Source organism: Vanessa cardui, chromosome 7, assembly GCF_905220365.1.
Source record: "Vanessa cardui chromosome 7, ilVanCard2.1, whole genome shotgun sequence".
NCBI classification, from domain to species: Eukaryota; Metazoa; Arthropoda; class Insecta; order Lepidoptera; family Nymphalidae; genus Vanessa; species Vanessa cardui.
This window is the reverse complement of record NC_061129.1, coordinates 12,943,934-12,963,049: the sequence shown is the minus strand read 5'-3', so window position 1 is coordinate 12,963,049 and position 19,116 is coordinate 12,943,934. Positions and strand designations below refer to the sequence as shown.

At 33.1% G+C, this 19,116-nt stretch overlaps 2 protein-coding genes across 5 annotated transcripts in view; one reads left to right on the top strand and one right to left on the bottom strand.

Annotated features, from left to right (window-relative positions):
• Nucleotides 1-7,317, top strand: part of LOC124530986 (protein spire) — a 148,006-nt gene extending 140,689 nt beyond the window's left edge. For 3 of the 4 annotated variants that reach the window (XM_047105363.1, XM_047105364.1, XM_047105361.1), the window contains 7 exons: nt 876-987; nt 1,739-1,883; nt 3,113-3,259; nt 3,408-3,509; nt 3,596-3,730; nt 4,104-4,309; nt 4,808-7,317. In XM_047105363.1, the coding sequence (XP_046961319.1) occupies nt 876-987; nt 1,739-1,883; nt 3,113-3,259; nt 3,408-3,509; nt 3,596-3,730; nt 4,104-4,309; nt 4,808-5,006 (1,046 nt within the window). In that variant the 3' untranslated portion in view covers nt 5,007-7,317. The remainder of the gene's footprint in view (nt 1-875; nt 988-1,738; nt 1,884-3,112; nt 3,260-3,407; nt 3,510-3,595; nt 3,731-4,103; nt 4,310-4,807) is intronic. The other variant, XM_047105362.1, reaches the window with a different exon arrangement.
• A 2,075-nt stretch (nt 7,318-9,392) lies between these two features.
• LOC124531199 (cytochrome b-c1 complex subunit Rieske, mitochondrial) lies at nt 9,393-13,101 on the bottom strand. Its single transcript, XM_047105688.1, has 4 exons — nt 12,792-13,101; nt 12,570-12,713; nt 12,023-12,200; nt 9,393-9,761 (listed from the first exon to the last, which is right to left on the bottom strand). The coding sequence occupies exons 1-4, from the start codon at nt 12,997-12,999 to the stop codon at nt 9,473-9,475; spliced, it is 819 nt and encodes a 272-aa protein (XP_046961644.1). The 5' UTR covers nt 13,000-13,101; the 3' UTR covers nt 9,393-9,472.
• Nucleotides 13,102-19,116: the final 6,015 nt, after the last annotated feature.

Genomic DNA, 19,116 nt, shown 5'->3' with positions numbered 1-19,116 from the left:
TAAAATTTTATTTCGTGAAAATAAGTATTATCGAGTGTAGTATTTATTAAATTAAATACGTTATAGTGAAGGTAAATATTTAAAACCTCTGCGTTAAAACAATTTAAGTATTAAATTTTAATATTCCGACAGTTTTTGAACGTTTTTAAAACTTAATTGCCAGCTATAAATTTTTAAGATCTCATAAAATATAAATATGTTATATTGTTTATTGTACATTTCACCTTATAAGGTCATTTAAGAGTAGTACAAAAAGTCAAGGCGCGTTTCTGCCTAACCTACAATTCTTTGGGCACTTAGTAACGGTTCTTTTGACCCGCTAAACTATAAACAAGTTTTGTTTAGATCGTATTTAATGTGGCAATTTTTATTAAATTATACGGAATTCGATATCATCGAATTTTGAAATCACATTAATTATTATTATTTGAACTAATATTTGTTTTTTTTTTTCTATATTTTGTGACATTGACAGAATATTTGCCTAACTTAGGTACCTACTTATAATTGGCAATTTTCAAAATATTTTTTCACAGAATTAAGACTCCTTACACTAAACCTACAAAATTTATTAAGTACATCGTTCTATCTAGTCTATGGTCAAATTATTATGTTAACATGACTTAATTGTTCGTTTTTATTCATTCATGTTTAGCTGAATAATAATAAGAGTTCTATTAATGAATGTTTGACGTGCTTTATTTTAGTTTTTAAGCTTTGTTGATTTTAAATTTAAGTATTACTTTTTTCTAAAATTAACCAATGAATACGTTATTTATGTCATATTAGATTTCATTTAAATATAGTTCATATTTTCAAAGTATAGATCATTCCATTCAATAGTTCAATCGACCTAACACGTAATATTGTTGTAGCCTACGACCTCGCGACGCAGTGCCCCTCCCGGCGCGCGTCGATGCGACGTCACACCGTCACACACCCCCCCTGTCCGCCCACCGACGGCGCTCAATCGCTACCACACTCCAGGTAAACTTTTTAGACGACGACATCGCCAAGGAAATTGCATCTGTTTTTTCGTGTAATCCACCTTATGATTACTCGTGTACCAGATTATGATTTATGACAGCTTTTCGTAAATAGTCATTGATTTCATTATAATTAATCGATATTCTATTAATGAAATGGTAAATGGCACGAAATAAACAAAAAATTAAAGCGTTTGTGCCAAATAGCTCCATAGAATGAATTCTCAAAAAATCTTTAAAGTAATAATAATAATGTTGTTCAAGAATGCTATTTTTGCTTCTTAAATTACACGCATATACTTGTAGTATGTTGGTTTTTAAGTTTATAAAATTGTGTCTGGTTTACTCTTGAGAAAAGCTAAGCGCTCTTATAGAACATGGCCATAGCAAGAATGAGCACTCGATTTAATTATTTCGGAATTTAGCTGAGACAGCAAAATGATTTTCATTTAATATCCATCGTCAGTGTAGTTACTTATTCCGATACTGATGCTATCTACATTGCCTTGACACAGAGATAAGAATATGTCTTTTTAAAATCAGATCAAATTTTATTTCGAGAAATATTCGTTTTGTTAACGCTTAGTAGAAATGTTACTAAGCGTTATTTAAAAGCGACCCAATAAAAAAAATCATTACATTCACAACTCAAACTCGAGAGCTATTTATGTTGAAAAAACCAGCTACTTCAGACAAGAGTTGTTAATGCTTGAAACAAATTTGTATACTCAATTGTTTACTCTACTCCACAGGCCAGGGTCAAGGGCGTCATGTGCGGGTGCAGCATCCCTCGCCAGCAGCGATGCGGACGTGCAGTTGGGCGAGCTATCTTGGTCTCGATCCTCGCTGCAAGACGAGCTCATCAAGTCGGTTAGTGGCAGCCCCACCCATCCGCATGTGAGTTGCTTGAATAGACACGCTATATTGTAGTAATTAGAAAAATAAATGCAAATAATTCGAAAGAAAATGTTGTAATGTACTCTAAATACTCTTTGATTGATCATTGAGTATTTGATCTTAGATCATTAAACTTGAACAAAAAAAAAACAGATTTTGAAACCTTACCAAATTAGACTTTAAATGCATTGTTATCTCTATGATATCTTGCAAATCAAATCAAATGGATTTCTTGCTTTCTTCTCCTGCTTTCAAATGAAGAATTATAAAATAAATCTCTGAAGTTACGAATAATTTACAATTTATTTCAACAAAACACTAACTACAAAGCCTTCGGACATAAAAGATTCTAAACGTAAAAAATAAAAAGTCAATCCTGCATAGTTTTCCAGGATTCAATCGGAATGGAATCGAATTTCTGTTGCCGATATTATTGCGTCTGAAAAGACTTTGCATGTTAACAAAAAGGCTTTCGGAAGTAAGTTCTAACGCTTAGCCAACTTTTGGTGCACTAAAGTCAAACATTAGATAGGATGCAATGGATTTAGTAGATTAGTTAGTAGTGATCCCAAAAAACCGCTTGGACGTCCTATTTTTTTTCCTTTTTTGCAATCATATTATTATTTTCGTCCATTTGTTAGTTTGCAGTTGTTCAGTAGATATATTTTATAGTGTGTGTTTTATTGCACCATTGAATTTTATTTTTTCTTAAACATTTTTTTAATTTTTTTTTTTATAGTTTAGGTCAAAAAAGTTTTTGAATTTAGTCCTAGATGTATTTCATAGAAATGTTGTAAATTAATATAGTTAAATGAGACAACTCTTTAATATGTTTTGTTAGCATATAAATTAGCACTCCATATATAATATGATTTACGAAATATATTTTTTTAATAAATAATACAGAAAATGACGTAACTTTCATAATCTTATTTTAAATTTCAATTTCGTCGTTTTTTTTTTATCCAGTGTATTTAATAAAAATATTTAAAGAGTTCAGCTGAGGTTTAAAAAAAAGCGAAAATATCAATCAAATTATAGACATTTAAATAAAAATCACAAATTAATAAAGTAACATTTACATTGTTTAGATGTATCTTATAAATAGAGCATCATATAAGAAGCTTCAGTTTTGATGTTTTGCATGTTAGTTTGTTGACATTTAAAATTTAGTTAAAATACTCGCTATAAAGAAAACGTACTAATGTTAACTTTATATTTAATTACAGAAACAATGGCAAGATGCGATAATGTCCGACGATCGACTCTCTCTGACGCTAGAAGAAATTGTTCATATCCGGTCCGTGTTGACTAAAGCGGAACTAGAAGTCCTGCCCGTCGAGGGTAGGGTCAAAGAAGACGTGGAAAAACGAAGGGTGCGTAAATATATACGTAGTCCGTAAAACACAATAAAACTTGCGATCGAATTCACTACTTGATAGTACAAAGTAGAAGATGGAAAAGTTTATTTTTTATTTACAGTAATATCTTCTTTTTTTCTATAAATAACTTTTTCATTTACAGGTATGCTTCCTATGTTTGAAGACACGGTTCGGTATTTTCGGCCCCTGGGGCCAGAAGTGTAAGCTGTGCAAAAAGACTGTCTGTCAAAAATGTTGTTCGAAGGTATGTTGGCTACACATTCCAAATAGAACGTGATGAAAGTTCTTTGGAAATCCTTGCAGTTTTGCAAATGGCCTGTTACATTTCAGATGCGCATCCCGACGGAGCACTTCGCGCATGTGCCGGTGGCGCTGCTCAGCCCGTCTCTGCTGCCGTCGCCCGACGACGAGCCGCAGTCCTTCCCGCGCTCGCTCATGGCGCGCCTCGTGGCGCCCGAACACAACGTGAGTACTCGCACGTGACGTCAGACATACTGGCCACCATTTTAATATTATTTGTTTGATTTTCTAAAACTCTCATATTATGTATTTTCTTTAAACGTCTATGGAGATGCCAAATAAAGTATTTTAACGTTGTGCGAAGTTTAGAAGTATATTCTACGTTAAAATATTTACTTTAGTGGTATGTACGTCATCATCATCATCATCATGGACTAATATATAGACTGGAAATGGGAAACTCCGATATCACCGAGTTTATGTTTACAAAATTCAGTAGCTATTTTATATGATAATAATAAAAGCGGTCGCCAGAAATATTACTGCGACCTGCAGTACATATTGAGTGCCGAATTAACGGTGTTGGTGCTCGCGTCAGGTGACGGTGGACAACTCAGTGGGCTCGGCGCCGAGCAGCCCGGCGCGCGCGCGGCGCTGCGCGGCGTCGGCGCCCGGCTCGCGCGGCGCGTCGGCGCTCGGCTTCGCGGAGCCGCTGCCGAGCGTCGCCATCGCGCGCGCCGACGGGCCCGGCAGCATGCCCTGCGTCTCCACGCCGCTGTCGACGATGTCCACTCTCGAGCGCAGGTACGACGATGCTGTTTTTAATACAGCTGCTTATTGGGCTTTAGGTAAAGTAAAGTAAAAAGTAAACTAAAGTAACAGCCTGTAAATTTCCCACTGCTGAGATAAGGCCTCCTCTTCCATTAAGGAGGGGGTTTGGAACATATTCCACCACGCTGTTCCAATGCGGGTTGGTGGAATGCACATGTGGCAGAATTTCGATGAAATTAGACACATGCAGGTTTCCTCACGATGTTTTCCTTCACCGTCGAGCATGAGATGAATTATATACACAAATTAAGCACATATATATAGTGGTGCTTGCCTGGATTTGAACCCGCAATCATCGGTTAAGATGCACGCGATCTAACCACTGGGCCATCTCAGCTCACGCTTTGCGTTAGGTAAATGAAATTAAATTTAATTCAATAAATCAAACTCATTATCAATAAAATGTTATGTCTATCCTTTATTATTGATGTAAATACACGTGATCATCAATGTAATTGTTCGTCGTTGCAGGGCGCGCTACGGGCGCGCGGCGACGGGCGTGTCGGCGGCGGAGCGGCTGCGCGGCGTGCAGATGGCCGTGTGCCACGACTGCAAGGCAATGGTGCTGCAGATCATCAAGTCGTCCCGCGCGTCCCGCTCGGCGTCCCGCGACCGCGCGCTGCGCCACCTCACGCTGGACCTGGCGCCCGTGTACACGGCGGACTGCTAGCCGCCCAAAGCCCGCCCCCGCGCTGAGTTTCGAGCTGAGGCTGCCGATTTGTCCCAATTTTTTTACTTTGTTTAGTTTTATAAACAATATGAGGGTTACTGTTTCGTTTCGATGCGTATTGCTGACCCCGATCGAGGGCCCGATTTGTAGTGACGTCCCGATTTTTAGTCTGTAACCCCTCCGGTAGCCTTACTCGAATCGACCTCGTGACGAAATCGACGTATCGACGCGACTCGGCTCTGCTCCCGTACAATGTTAAAGGCACAATAATCTTGGAATCGCCATCGTTTCGAATCGACGCTCAAAAAACTTTCTACTGGATGATCAAGCCCCGGAAATCGGATCCACATATGATTTGAAACGTTACACGTCAGTAATAGATGTTGCAGATAGAAAAATTATAGTGAAAATGTTTTGAGTAGTTTCATGAAAACAAAGAGCTTCCGAGGTTGTGTAGAATCTACGTTGTGTTTGTAGATGGACTGTGATCCGACACTTGTAGACGAATGACTTTTGACAATACTCTATGACTTTTGACAGATTGTGAAACACATTTTTTTTAATTTGTCGCACAAACGATTTCACGATAAAATTATATTTACAATAAAACAGTTGCAATCAGAGATATTCACACTAAATATATTGAATGATATACTAATTAAATTTTAAAATATTCCAAGAAATTAACTAAAATAATATTTTGTCACTTATATGTAATAGATATTTATATATTTTTTCCTAGATTTTATGATATGTCTACAATTTGAATGTGAATCAAAATAATCTGTGTTCAAAATAAATGTGCTATGAATGTTATAGTATGAAGATGTAATATTATATTATAAATGTTGAGACATTATTCTCGTATATTCCATGTTACGTGTTAATTCAAACTGAAGCGTACCATCATTTCCCGCTTGTGACTTACGTAAGGCATCTTTAAGCTACAATTTCTTTGACATTCAACGCTAATAGCGATATTATAGAATGTTACTTTCCTGTGCCATATAAACAGATCATTAAATAAGACAGCAGAAAGAAGGCCACACATGTACAAATATAAGTTATAACTTTGTGCGTGGTTTGAGTGAAATAAGCAAAAAGTTTCTATATGTTACTATTTATTTTCTGTAAGCTTTAAAGATGGTGGATATCGAATTGAATACTGGTCATATATTTAAAAAAAAATTAAATTTATAAACATTTATGGGGATTCTGTTACTTTTGTTGCTTTTTGCTAAAAATAACAATTATTCCGAATTAAAAATTTTTTTGAGACACATTGAGTGAACATTCTGTTTGGAATTTCATTTGATAACTCAGTGTTATAATTTAAATATAGGCGTGTATGTAATTATTTTTTTATATTGTGACAATACTTTCTTGATAAAGACTCAATTTCATATAAAAATTTTATTATCTCATCTTATCTTACTATTCAGTAGTTAATATTTTTATTACAAATATACTCAATGGTGAAGTTTCATTAACGTTAAGAATATATTTTTCTTATAAAAATATTTTCTCGATTTATTGTATTTATTTATAAATTAATATTTTTATAACTTTAAAAAAATCAAAGATCAACGATCATACAGCCTATAAGGATAGTGCAATTTATTTTTAATATGTGTGACCAGTATTTAATTTATTTTGTTTAAGTAGCACTTCGATAAATATTTTCGTTCACCCATTTCATAACTTAGTTTTATTTAGATGTATTTAAATTATTTTGCCAAATACATATGTAATCACTATACTTTTGTAAATATAGCATCATTTAGTGTCATCATAAAAATCGGTTACGTAATTATTTAGTTATAGATTTCGATGTTCATAAAAAGTGTAATTTTATCTTAAGCTTCTTAAGAACTGGGATTTCCTCGAAATTACTGTAATAATTAAGAAGAATAAACATTAATTAAATTTATATTCGAACAGAAATCCAGCCTTACAGCACACAGCCAATGTTTTAAAATTATTTTGGTACTGATAAGAAAGCCAATTTTTATCATTATTTAATTTTTTGTATTAACATACTAAATTTATTATAATTTGATTGATTTTTGGCCCAATATTAAAAATGACTTACCATTCGATTGCATATTCAGTGTATTTCAATAATCATTTTATTTATTAAACCCGTGAATGTAATTCGTAAATTAAAATTGAATTCCCAGTTATAAAAAATTGTAAATGTATGTAAATTTTAGTAGTCTATATTAGATGTTACGTAGATTGTAATCGTCTAAAGCATACATAAAGTAAAAAAATGAAAACGGTAACGATATTAAAAACAATTACAAATCAGTTTTTGTCTTTCATTCTTTACACTATGATATTCCTGAATATAAATCCCTGTTGAGATATACAAACTATGTATTAAAAATATTTTAATTATATTATGTGAAAGTACTGGTCGGAAATAAATATATATTAAGTTATTCGGATTTTGAAATATTCTGACCGACATTAAGATATGAAACAAAACATTATTTATAAAAATGCAATTGATAACTAATACCAGAGATATCACTTCACTTAAAGAAACATGAAATTTCACATCATTGTTGTTTGTGGTTAAATGTGTCTTAAATTGTATAATTAAAGTTAAGTGTTTTAAAGTAAAATGCAACGGCGCCTTCTCAAATATGTTTAAAAATTCACAAAGGAGGAAGATTGCTCAATATCCAATAATAAGTTTCACAAGTCTTTGTGAAAGTTGCTAAATCTAGAAGATTTGTCATATTATTCTTAATCCTGAGCTTCATGCTTCAAATTATAATTAAATAATAATGTTAATTATCGATATCCTTCATAACATATTTTGTAAATATATGATTAATATATGTCTTAGTGTTAAACTCATGGTCTATTAATTATTTTAAGATATTTTTTACGTAAACATGTGAAATTGAGTGATGCAGATCAACCTATTTTCTTTGGTCGTCTAAATCAGCATAAAGAATTTCTTATTTAAAACAAAAATTGCCCGAGAAGCCCCTAACTAATTATATCAATAATTTAACAAAAAGCTGTTTTTAAATATCGACTAAATTATTTTTTTTTAAATTGCAGTCATAGACAAGACATGTATATTGGATTCTATTTTAATGAAATCGCTAGAATGAAAGTTTCAGGCAAAATAAATTTATTTATAAAATTCTAATTGCAGAAAGACAATACTGTTGAGTTTTCAGCTAACAATTCTGAACGTTGCCCAAATATGTTTTTAAATGGCTTAAAAAAATATTTTATAAATACCATAATGTAAAAGCGTATCTTTTCTTGGCAATGAGCCGGAAAACAAACACTCAGTATAAATTAACGCGACATTGTAAAAAAGTATTTTAAAGGTTAATTATTATTACACTAATCATAGGTATTTGGCATGGGCAATATTCATATAGCGCGTCAAGTGTAAGTTGGCAAAAACAGGTACAATTTTTTTTTGTTCATTTATATTTTATTTGTTTTATTTACCCTTATTAAGAAAACTTACCCAAAATCTATTAAAAAAGAGACGTAGAGAATTATTTTCTAGGGAGATATGGGTAAAATAAACAAAAAAGTGGTAAGATAAAGAGTGTAGCAGGTGCTGCCACAGGAACGCCAACTTATACTTGACAGTCTGTAAATAGAGTTCAGGCGTTCTGTCAAAAAATTGTCCGTAGCACGATTGGAGGGATACCATCGGGTACGCTCGACTTATGAATGTCCAAGGAAAGAAGTGCTTTACGAACTGCACTTTGCCGGAATTTAACCTCCGGCATCGTGGTATCACATTGCGGAATTGTTGGTGGAGATTTTCCTTGGTCATCCAGAGTCGAGTTCGACGCGAAGAGAGAGCCTAAAAGATCAGCTTTCTCTTTCGCGGTATGGGCCAATGACTCACCGTCCCTGTGCAGAGATGGAAAAGATGGCTGACAGAAATTCCCTAAGACAGCCTTAGCGAGAGACCAGAACGCTCGTGTTCCTGAAGGGAGACGCACCAGTCTCTCGCCAATTCTGCCAATGTACTCCGTCTTCGCCCTAGCAATCACGTTTTTGAGGGACCTAGAGGCAGAGTTGTATTCCTTTTTAAATGCGCTGATATTTACATCACGAGACGCAGATGCATTAGCTCAGGTTTGATAGCGTTCCCACTTTATATAGGGCTGAATGAAAGCTATAGCGATTTTTTATTTCGCTCGCTACGTTATTATAACGTAGCAGAACACATTTATAGGATATTAAGAAAACATACCTCTTTATTACCACAGATAGCCAATTTTTCCTTATAGGCCCTAGGCATATAAGCCATTTAAGATGCAAACGTAAACCGGTGTGTAATATAGAAAAATTATGAGTTTATTTATCTAAAAAACTAAAAATAAAATACACATAAATGTATCACATTTTATTGATTTCTATTGATGAAATTGGTAGATGCTTAAATAAATTGTCTAATAAATAACATCGTTCGTTTAGCCTACAACTAAAAGGCCATCATCGACGAAGGTGTGCGGGGGGATCTCGAGGTTGAGGGGGGCGGGGCCTTTGCGGATGCGTCCGGAGGCGTCGTAGTGAGACCCGTGGCACGGGCAGTAGTAGCCGCCGAAGTCGCCGGCGTTGGCGACGGGCACGCAGCCCAGATGTGTGCACACTCCGATGACCACCAACCACTTGGGGTTCTGTACGCGCTGGTCGTCGTGTTGTGGGTCACGCAGGGTGTCGACTGCCACTGATTTCTCCGTGGAGATTTCATTGTCTGTCCTGTAATTTTATAAAAAAAAAAAAATCTTTTATAATAAATATACAGAAATAGAAGTCAAAAATAAATTGGCACATCTATAGGGCTTCAAGGATAATACAAATCAGAAGCCTAATCGATAAGTCAATGTAATGGAAAATTGAAACAAAAATGTACCGTTTCGCGGGCTATAGCATTTTGACCTTGACTGAACAACTCGTATAATTGGTAATGCATAAAGGAGTTGTAGAAGTAATTAATTTTTACCAAGATGGCGCCGGATGTATCTGCTGTAGAAAAACAGTTTTTTGGTGCAATTTTTTTATAATAGCAGCTCGACTAGGCCTAGGTCAGGGTCGCAAACTGAGAGTATTAATTAGGACACCAAACTTTATTAAACTTCCAAATTAAAACAGTCCGTGACCTTTTGAAGTAAAAGCACTTTTATGACTTCTATAATTAGAATGAATATACTCATTTTTTTTTTATTTCATAATAGAAAACCAATGGGATTTTCAGCATTGGATGTCCAGATTATTATTTTTGCAAGTAGGGCATTGTGAATGCATTTGGGTTTTCCATATATTCTCATAAACAGAAGTCTAAACACAAATTCCTATATTTTTAACTTCAATACAAATATTCATAATCTATTTAAATTTTTATTTAATAATTATATTTGTAACTAAGTATCTCATGTTTGTGAATGCGGATAAAATAGTAACGGAAGGGTGTATCTTCATTACTGAAATTAAAAAGAGTCTTTTACTCATAGGCAGAGGCTTAAATAGTGAATTCCATAAATACCACCTGAACTTCTTCAAAATCTTTCAGCTAAAGTTTATAGTATTTGATGCTGTCTTTCAATACTTCAACAACTGTCTCTAGCCCATTAATAAAAGCTTACATAGCGATTTACATAATTCTATTACCAGATGGAATAAATTTCCATACTGACAATCATCCCATTAATTCAAATTTTGAAAAACCTTCCATAAAAGCACATTTTATAAAGACTTCCTGTGCAGAATTTCATGTTATTTCTATACTCATTATTGTATTTTTATATACTTCCCCAGAAGATCGTTATTATTAAATAAATATGTAAGTGCTTAAATTATTGTGCAATGAAATGTGCAAGATTTTTAAAAGTGGAATTTTTGTACAGTCAGAGTAAGAAAACCTTCGTCATTTTTCAAAGTCATTCCTTTATCAAGTTTTAAGCTTAGTACCTTTTGAATCTAAACATCAAATCATTGCTACGCAATATGTCATTCTCGATCGGTTAAGCAGATTATCGCTCATACTGAGCACACGAAAATAGACCTTAAGGTAAAGAACCTTTGCTTACCCTGACTATACATAACTTGTACAGGTAACTTTTTTGTAGTCTGTTTTAGATTTACTGATTCAGCCAATCATTAAGCTAAATCGTCATTCAGTGATTAGGATTTTCAACAAAGCATTACCAATGTGCGTACTCATCCCATGCTATGGTTCTAACAAAATATATAGAAGATTGTATTAGATAAGAAAATCATGATGTAATCTTTCAGGTGTCTGAACTATTGGTAATTTCTATAATATCTTTCTATATTGTCGAAAAGTAATTTCAATCAATATTATATTCACTTGAGGTGTTCAGTATTATGGTGTTCTGGTTTGACAAGAAAGTGTACCATAGATTATGTCTTAGTTTTCAAGGTTGCTAACAAAATTTATGAGATTGTTATTATTTATTATTTGGTTACAATTTACCTGTTAACCAATGTAAAAAGAAAGATAGGGTGTGGCTAATTTTTACAAAACACACAGCACCATTATTTCAAAACAATATGTAGTCAATTTTCAAATAATTCCACTTGGTAGAGAGCTCCTCATTTGGCTTTGTATTTAGCCAATCTTTTATCTCTTGTTCGTTCTCGGTGAAATCTACTTTCCGAAGCAATGGTTGTTTTATTAAACACTAACAATTCAGAATTATGAGCCTATTATGAAACTACTAAAATCTATATTAATGTGACAGACAAACAGATTTACTTAATTTTTTCTGTCTGTCTGTCGCTCTTTCACAACCAAACTTCTGAACCGAATTTGATGAAATTTGGTATAAAGCAAACTTGAACTCCAGAAAGTACATAGACTTTTTGCCTGACACATGACAACCAACACCCTAAAATGTGAAGAGAAACAAAACGAGTGAAGCCGCAGGCAACTACTAGTAAAGAATATTTTGCATGTGATTTGAAATAAATTTAAGGAACATACAAACAAATAGATTTACCTGTGACGAATGAAAAGAGGCTTTCCACGCCATTTGAAGGTTACTGACTTTCCTTCCGGGATTTCATTCAGTTTGATCTCAATCTTAGCTAAAGCCAACACATCAGCGGCTGCAGCCATTGATGACACAAAGTGTGTGACAACAGATTTTGCAGCATAGGCACTAGCAACGCTACCCGCTGAAATATTTCAAATATCAAAATTAATATTAATCTAATACTGTTTAAATGATAATTCATGTTTAAAAAACTAGAAATAATTTTATCTTTTCATTAAATCATTGATTTAAAAAATGTAGGAAATACATAAAGTATCATTAAACATTTACATATAAAAAAAAAATTCATACATTTGATAGGATCAGTCATATTGATCAAATTTCAAATATAAAAAGAATACATTTTAATAAATATAATAATTGGTCTAACATAACTTGGCTATGAAAGACCATGATATGAGTTTAATATTGATTTAGTTTGACTAATTGTTCGTAATGATTTTGTTTTATTTTATCGCGATTTTATTTATAAAAGAAAACAAAATCTAACCTCCAGCAATAAGATAAGTGAAAGATTGGCGTCCATCGATATTTTCTTCAGCCTTGGATTTCGGGTCCAGAGTTTCCTTACGACGGTATGCTGAGAAGTCAGGATACGCAATATCGGAGTGCGCAAAACGTACTTGAGTTGGCACTGAAATTGACAAGTGTTATGTAATCTTATTTTCCATTAAAATTACGCTTCGTTTCAATTCAATATTGTTTTACTTACCACGGGTTCCATGTTTCACTTTCATGTTTTGGATGGGCAGGGCTCCATGAAGTGTCTGCACCGTAGAAGTCTTGGGCAGAGCCTGAACTACCACTTTGTCAGAAGGTATGGGGACAGATGCAACGACGGGTTTCAGGCCATTAGACACAACGTTACATGTAGCTTTAAAAAAAGGAGCTAAATGCCCAGCACGAGATACAGAAGTCATTTTTGTGGAAATTTACGCAATAGAATTGCTTTATATTTTTCGCGATGTGCGATCGCCTCAAATCTTGGAACAAAACGTCAAAGTTGAGGTTGTCTAATGTGTCATTTTTCGATAAAAATATTGCCATTGTTGAAAATGAAATGGAATTCAAAAATATAGTACTTTTTTAATAAGTTGTTAATTTTGTTATCCTTTATATTTTATAAACTCGATTATTTATTTATAATAATTTAATTGTCCTTTTTTTTATTGAGTAGCAACGCCATCTATGATGACAATAAGAAAACAACAGGCGTCGCAAAAAATCTTCGCAATGGTTGCTTACTTTGAGTTTTCTTTTCTGTAGTCGGTTAAGATACTTTGGTTTATACTTCTTTAATTATTTAGTTGTGTAATCGAAGTATTATATTAAAGACAAAACTGTTATGTTAAAAACTAAGGTTATATTTATTATTATTAACGGATGAAACACTATGATACAGTAGGCACCATAAACAGTAGACATGTGTTTCCCTCTAAAAAATAATTAATGTTATGATGATCCTTAACCATAACTGAAACCATCGGACATCCGAAATAAAAATATGTTTGAAGCCGTATCCAAATTTGATAATACATAAAAAACAAGTGCGCTAGCGCTGCAATGGCAATCTCATGTACATCCAAGAGACACATATTGTTTGTCCGTTATTATAAGCTAAAATTTATAGAGCGTTCTCGATCTAATAAGTTATTTTAATATTTAGTTTGATGAAGATTATTTTAAATTGACCGTACACAAAACAAAATGCTGTGAGTGCAACTAGGTAGGTCATTTTCCAGAAAAAAGACAAAAATTACGGTGTCTAATGAAGTCTCAAGATGACTCAAGAGAAATATAAAGATTAACAGTCAAGATTCTTGTCGGTTTTCCACAGTTGAATCTACATTGCATTAAGTTGGTGATTTTTTCATTTGTTTCATATAGGTTCGTGGACTGGCAAAAGAGCCAGCCGATGATAAAGTAAGATATACTGTAAGAAATATTAACCAAACCTATCTTCGTTAATGCACCACGAACATTGGGAACTAAGATGTTATATCTCTTGTGGTTTTCTTGTCCATCAAACAAACAGTACTAAGGATTCTTTGTTTTCCTTATTATATTGATAATTCCTTTAACAGATTATCCTAGTTGCAGAACTGACCCTATGCTTACAAAGATAAGGTGAAGTTTTCATAAGCGCTTATCTTAAAGCCGTGAGATAATTGCAATTCTCCTTGCGTTGCATAATTCTAATTTAATTTTATGTAACCACAACGGGAATTTTATAAAATTTAATATTTGTTTAAAATTTTTTCATCAACACTGTAACAAAACTTGTTGGATTGTAATTTTTCTGATTTTCATAATCATATTCACTTGTCTATTAGCCGACTGCCTGTAAAATATACACAGTTTGCATCAATTCATACTTATTACTTGACATATTTTTCGTTTTTTTTTTTTTTTTTATTAAATATTTATCTGTCATACGTTGTTATTTGTATTTTACAGTTTAGTTATAATTAATCGTGTTCAAAATTAACAAACGAATACAGTAAAATAATATAAATAATAATTAACTTGATATCAATGTACATTGTATTGTTATTTTTTTTTTATTTTAATGTATATTATTCTATTTCAACTAGATATCCAACAATCATCTATTAATATTATATTCGTTTTTATCGTCTTCAAAAGTCGCGGATGCGCCATAACGTGTTAAAATTGTGACTTTGCTCATTTCACGCGATTTCTATTCCATAAGCGACCCACGTTTGATTTGTTATCAACTAATATAGCACTTATGATACCCTCCACTGGTAGGAATAAAAAAGAAATCGTATTGCCTACTTCCCACGTACAACCTTGAAGGCAGGTGCTTTTGTGAATTATTAAGGGTACCTAAATAGGTACCTATTCAGCTTATTAAAACACTTAACATTTGTACACTGCAGCTGATATAACTTTATATGAATGTCACATAATTACGTATTTGTTAATTATAACATTACGGCATTATAATTGAACTAAACATCCAGATAATCATTATAATTATTATCATATAGTCATTAAAGTTACGTTCGTAACTCTTTGTTTATTCAATAAATAATGTTTAAAATTTTAAACTTGTGTGAGTTAATAACACACGATTAATATAAAAATAAAAAATACTTTATTAGCATATAAAATTAATTCTTAAGCCAGCATTTATTATATGCGACCTCAAAATATTCCTTGTACCTACCTACGCATAGTTATGTAAACATAATCATGGTCATCACTGCGTTTTGTTCAGCTGTGTCCGTGATCGTCACTGTACGTATACATATACACCATTTTTGTGTGCAAGGTACACACATCGACGATGATCCTTGATAATACAACTACATACGCATAGAAGCAATAAATAACGTAGTTGAACAGCGTGTGTGTCGCCGACGTTATTGTAATACATACTATGAGCAAGCTACCTACTATGCCTCGTATGTTTTTGACAATCACATTGGGTTCTATAAAAAGCCTACTAATAATAAGAAGCAGTCTTTTAGGACAAATATTTTTAAATTATTTAATATTGGTATAATACATTAACAAATGAATGTAAAATTGTTTGCATGAATAATTAAATAAAAACTGTTTTTAATTATAATTTAAAATATCACTTTTAAATTCTTATTTACACGCTTAAAATCATATGAATACAGAATAAGTGCAATAATAGAATATGACCCCACCCGACTTTCACATCTTTTAGTAGCCCAGAATCGTATTGATTTGTTTCTAATTAAAATTAAATTTCATGTAACCATACTGCATCAAAAAAGAGAACATTTTCAGGTCAAAACGCAAGAAACACCTCTTTACCTTTCAACATATAAACGTTAGATATGTCATAAACAGAAACAGCCTTGGAAGATATCAAAATACGTAACTAAACAACAAAGTAGGTACATATAATTCAACTACGATACGCTTACGCTGACCTTAACTTGCATAGTTGAACATTTCCGTAATGCCAGCTCTATGTCGCGTCACGCACAATTTTATACGAAAAAAATGTAATTATGTGTGCACGGCTGCACGCTCAAAGCCATGATTACAGCGTTCATCGATAGATGGCGTTAGTTGTCTACAATCGTCGGTTTGTGCGTTTCTTAGATGCGTTTCAGAAATGAATAGAGCAAGTTCGAGAGCGAGGTTAGATAATGGCGGCGATGCGCGCGGGGCGCTGTTGGGAGGGACGGCCCAATTTAAAACGCGGCTTGCCCATTACACAATGAATTTATTGCCGCATACGGCTGACACATATTGCGTGCATGTCATGTGCGTTAAGACTGGAATGCTTGAACAATTAACGGGTGAGGTGCGTTCTAATTTTTTGAAAACAAACCTATTAGTGGTCAGCGTTTGTAACGGATTATCCTAACGATTTAAAATTTCAACGGTTAAATCTTAGATTTAAGAATTAATAAGTGAAACTTCGGTTACGCATTATTTATGATAAAATATATAATTAACGTTAGTTTATTCTCAACAAAGGTATTCAGTATAGTTCATTATTGTATGAATTGAAAAGTAAATAAATAAGTAAGTGATATTTCTTAAAATAAATTTTGGAGATAAAATATGAAAGCAAGAGATTATTTGGCTATAGCCAGAAATATATGATAATTACGAATCAAAGAAAAGAATAAATTGTAATGTCAAAAAAATAATCCAGTCGAACTGCACTATGTAGGAAAAGTATACTCATACTTGATTTTTTCCTTGGCTCGGCTCCAAATTGATCGGTCATTTTGTGTAATTTGGCAAGTTTTACGCTTCGCCGACACCTGTCGTCACCGACTTGAGTCTGTGAAGTTCAAGTCTAGTTACTTTTATCTTACGTGACTACGGTTGAATTATATTTACTGATACCAGAATCCCTTTGATATAAAAAGAAGAAATAAAATATAGAGTACGGTTTTTGGCAACGTTTTTCCTTTATTTTCTAAATGTCTTCTAAGGGACCTATTACTCGGTTTCGCCCCAATCTATCTCATTAGAGGAAGCCTTATTCTACAGTCAGGCTCCAAGAGGCTTATATTATTTCGATTGATTCAAAAATTCAGTCGATTACATTAATGCTATGAGAAATGTCGTGAAATTTAAAATCAACTTCATTTCTAGTTGTATCGTTCTGTTTTCAAAATAAGCTATTATTATTATATTAGGATGAATATTATTGAAAATGTGGGGTGAAAATTTAAAACCATTGTAAATGTTTTATTAAAAAAAAGAAAATCAATGTCATTAAAAGTACTATTAACATAAATTACAATAATAGTACTTACAGAAAATAACGCTCACGCGAATATTATCGAGCTTGAGAGCTGCGAGCTCATGTTGTGATAAATAAATAATTAATTTGATATTCCGACCTGTATTCAGATTCTTTTCATTTACTTGACAGTACGTTAACCTACCGAATAAACTTTAGTCCTTTTTACATGAATAAAACTGGTTTAGACATGACAAAGGCATGTGAGGGAAGACAAAAAGGGGTTTATAAACCGCGATTCGAGATGTACAATGTCCAAGTATGTTTTGTGTATTTTGTTCTCGTACACATTTTAATGTATATCTGAAATATCGCCAAATAACTTTATATAAAGTAAGTTAAATTTAAGCAACACTTTTTTTAATTAGTTTTTTTTTTTAATTGGTCATCCTGTGTTTGGCCATTCGTGCGCAAAATAGCCTGTGTCACGTTTGATAAAAACACGAAAAAGCTTAAATTAGTTTTAAAGATTTTTCGCTTGCAATGAGGAAATTCAACACAGAAATGTAACGCGATTGTTATTATTGCTGACCTCAATTAAAATGCTCTGACGTCAGACTTTGCATATCATATTAGAAATTGCAATAAGTAAGTAATAAGTATGTATATATTCAATAACACTGTGTATAGCACACATTGGCACACGTAAAATTAACACCAAAACTTATAAGTTATTGTTATGCCAATTAGAATACAATTCGTTAAAATGTTTATTTTTAACAATGCATTAACATAGCAACTTACAAAATGGCGTTTCGCGGAAATTCTAAAAAAAAACTCCATATAATTTGTGCACACCTTTCGCGGCTAATAAAACGACGATTAAATGAATAATAATACATTCCATCACCTCACCAATACGTCATGTGAAAGTTATAATTGAAACAAAATATTCGAAGAGATATCTCTTCCACAGAATGAGAATTCTACCGTTTAATCAGTGAATCAAGAGGCATCGTTTTAAAAAATATTTACACAGAAAAAGTATCAAACGGCTTTCCATATTAAATCAGGATGACGTAGATGATAGTCATTCATATGAGTGGCATCGCTGGGGCCACATGCGGAAATCTTCGCGGTCCAAGGACAGAACCAGTTTGGAAGACCGGTATTTTACCACAAGGAAGGGACAGATAAATGTAAACGATTTTATGGAAGAGATATTCTATTGATGTTACATCGGAATTTCATTTCGAAATTACATCCCGATTATTATTACACATGCATTATTTGTAATTGTTGACAGAACAGGAGCTTGAGAATCCTTTAAAATAAATAAAACCATTTTTAATGGAACCCTGGATTTTTTCTATTAATAATGATCCTATAGCCCTTCATTTATTACGAGTGTGCATTTCTAGTTTGCATGATTCATTTTCAGATCAATTAACAATTATAAATACTCAGTTATACTAAGTATTTACCTCAAATGTAGATATAAAGTCACTTTAAACTATTTAATGATATCAAATAAAATTAAACGTAATTATTGTAGCCAATACAGTCTATAATACAATAAAGGAATCTATTGTATTCAACGAAATTGTGTAAATCGACCCGAAGTTGCGCCTGCGCATGTACAATAAATACTCAAAGTCTTTGTAAGCAAGTCGAATTAGATTATGGAGGGTCACAAGTAAATGGGTCAAGGCGTGCTATGATATCGTAACAGTGACATTCGGGAGCCCCTTCCGTTTGTCCGTAAAATAAATACGAGCATAAAAATATATGGTCATAGAAATATTCAAAGACCACATTCTGACCAATT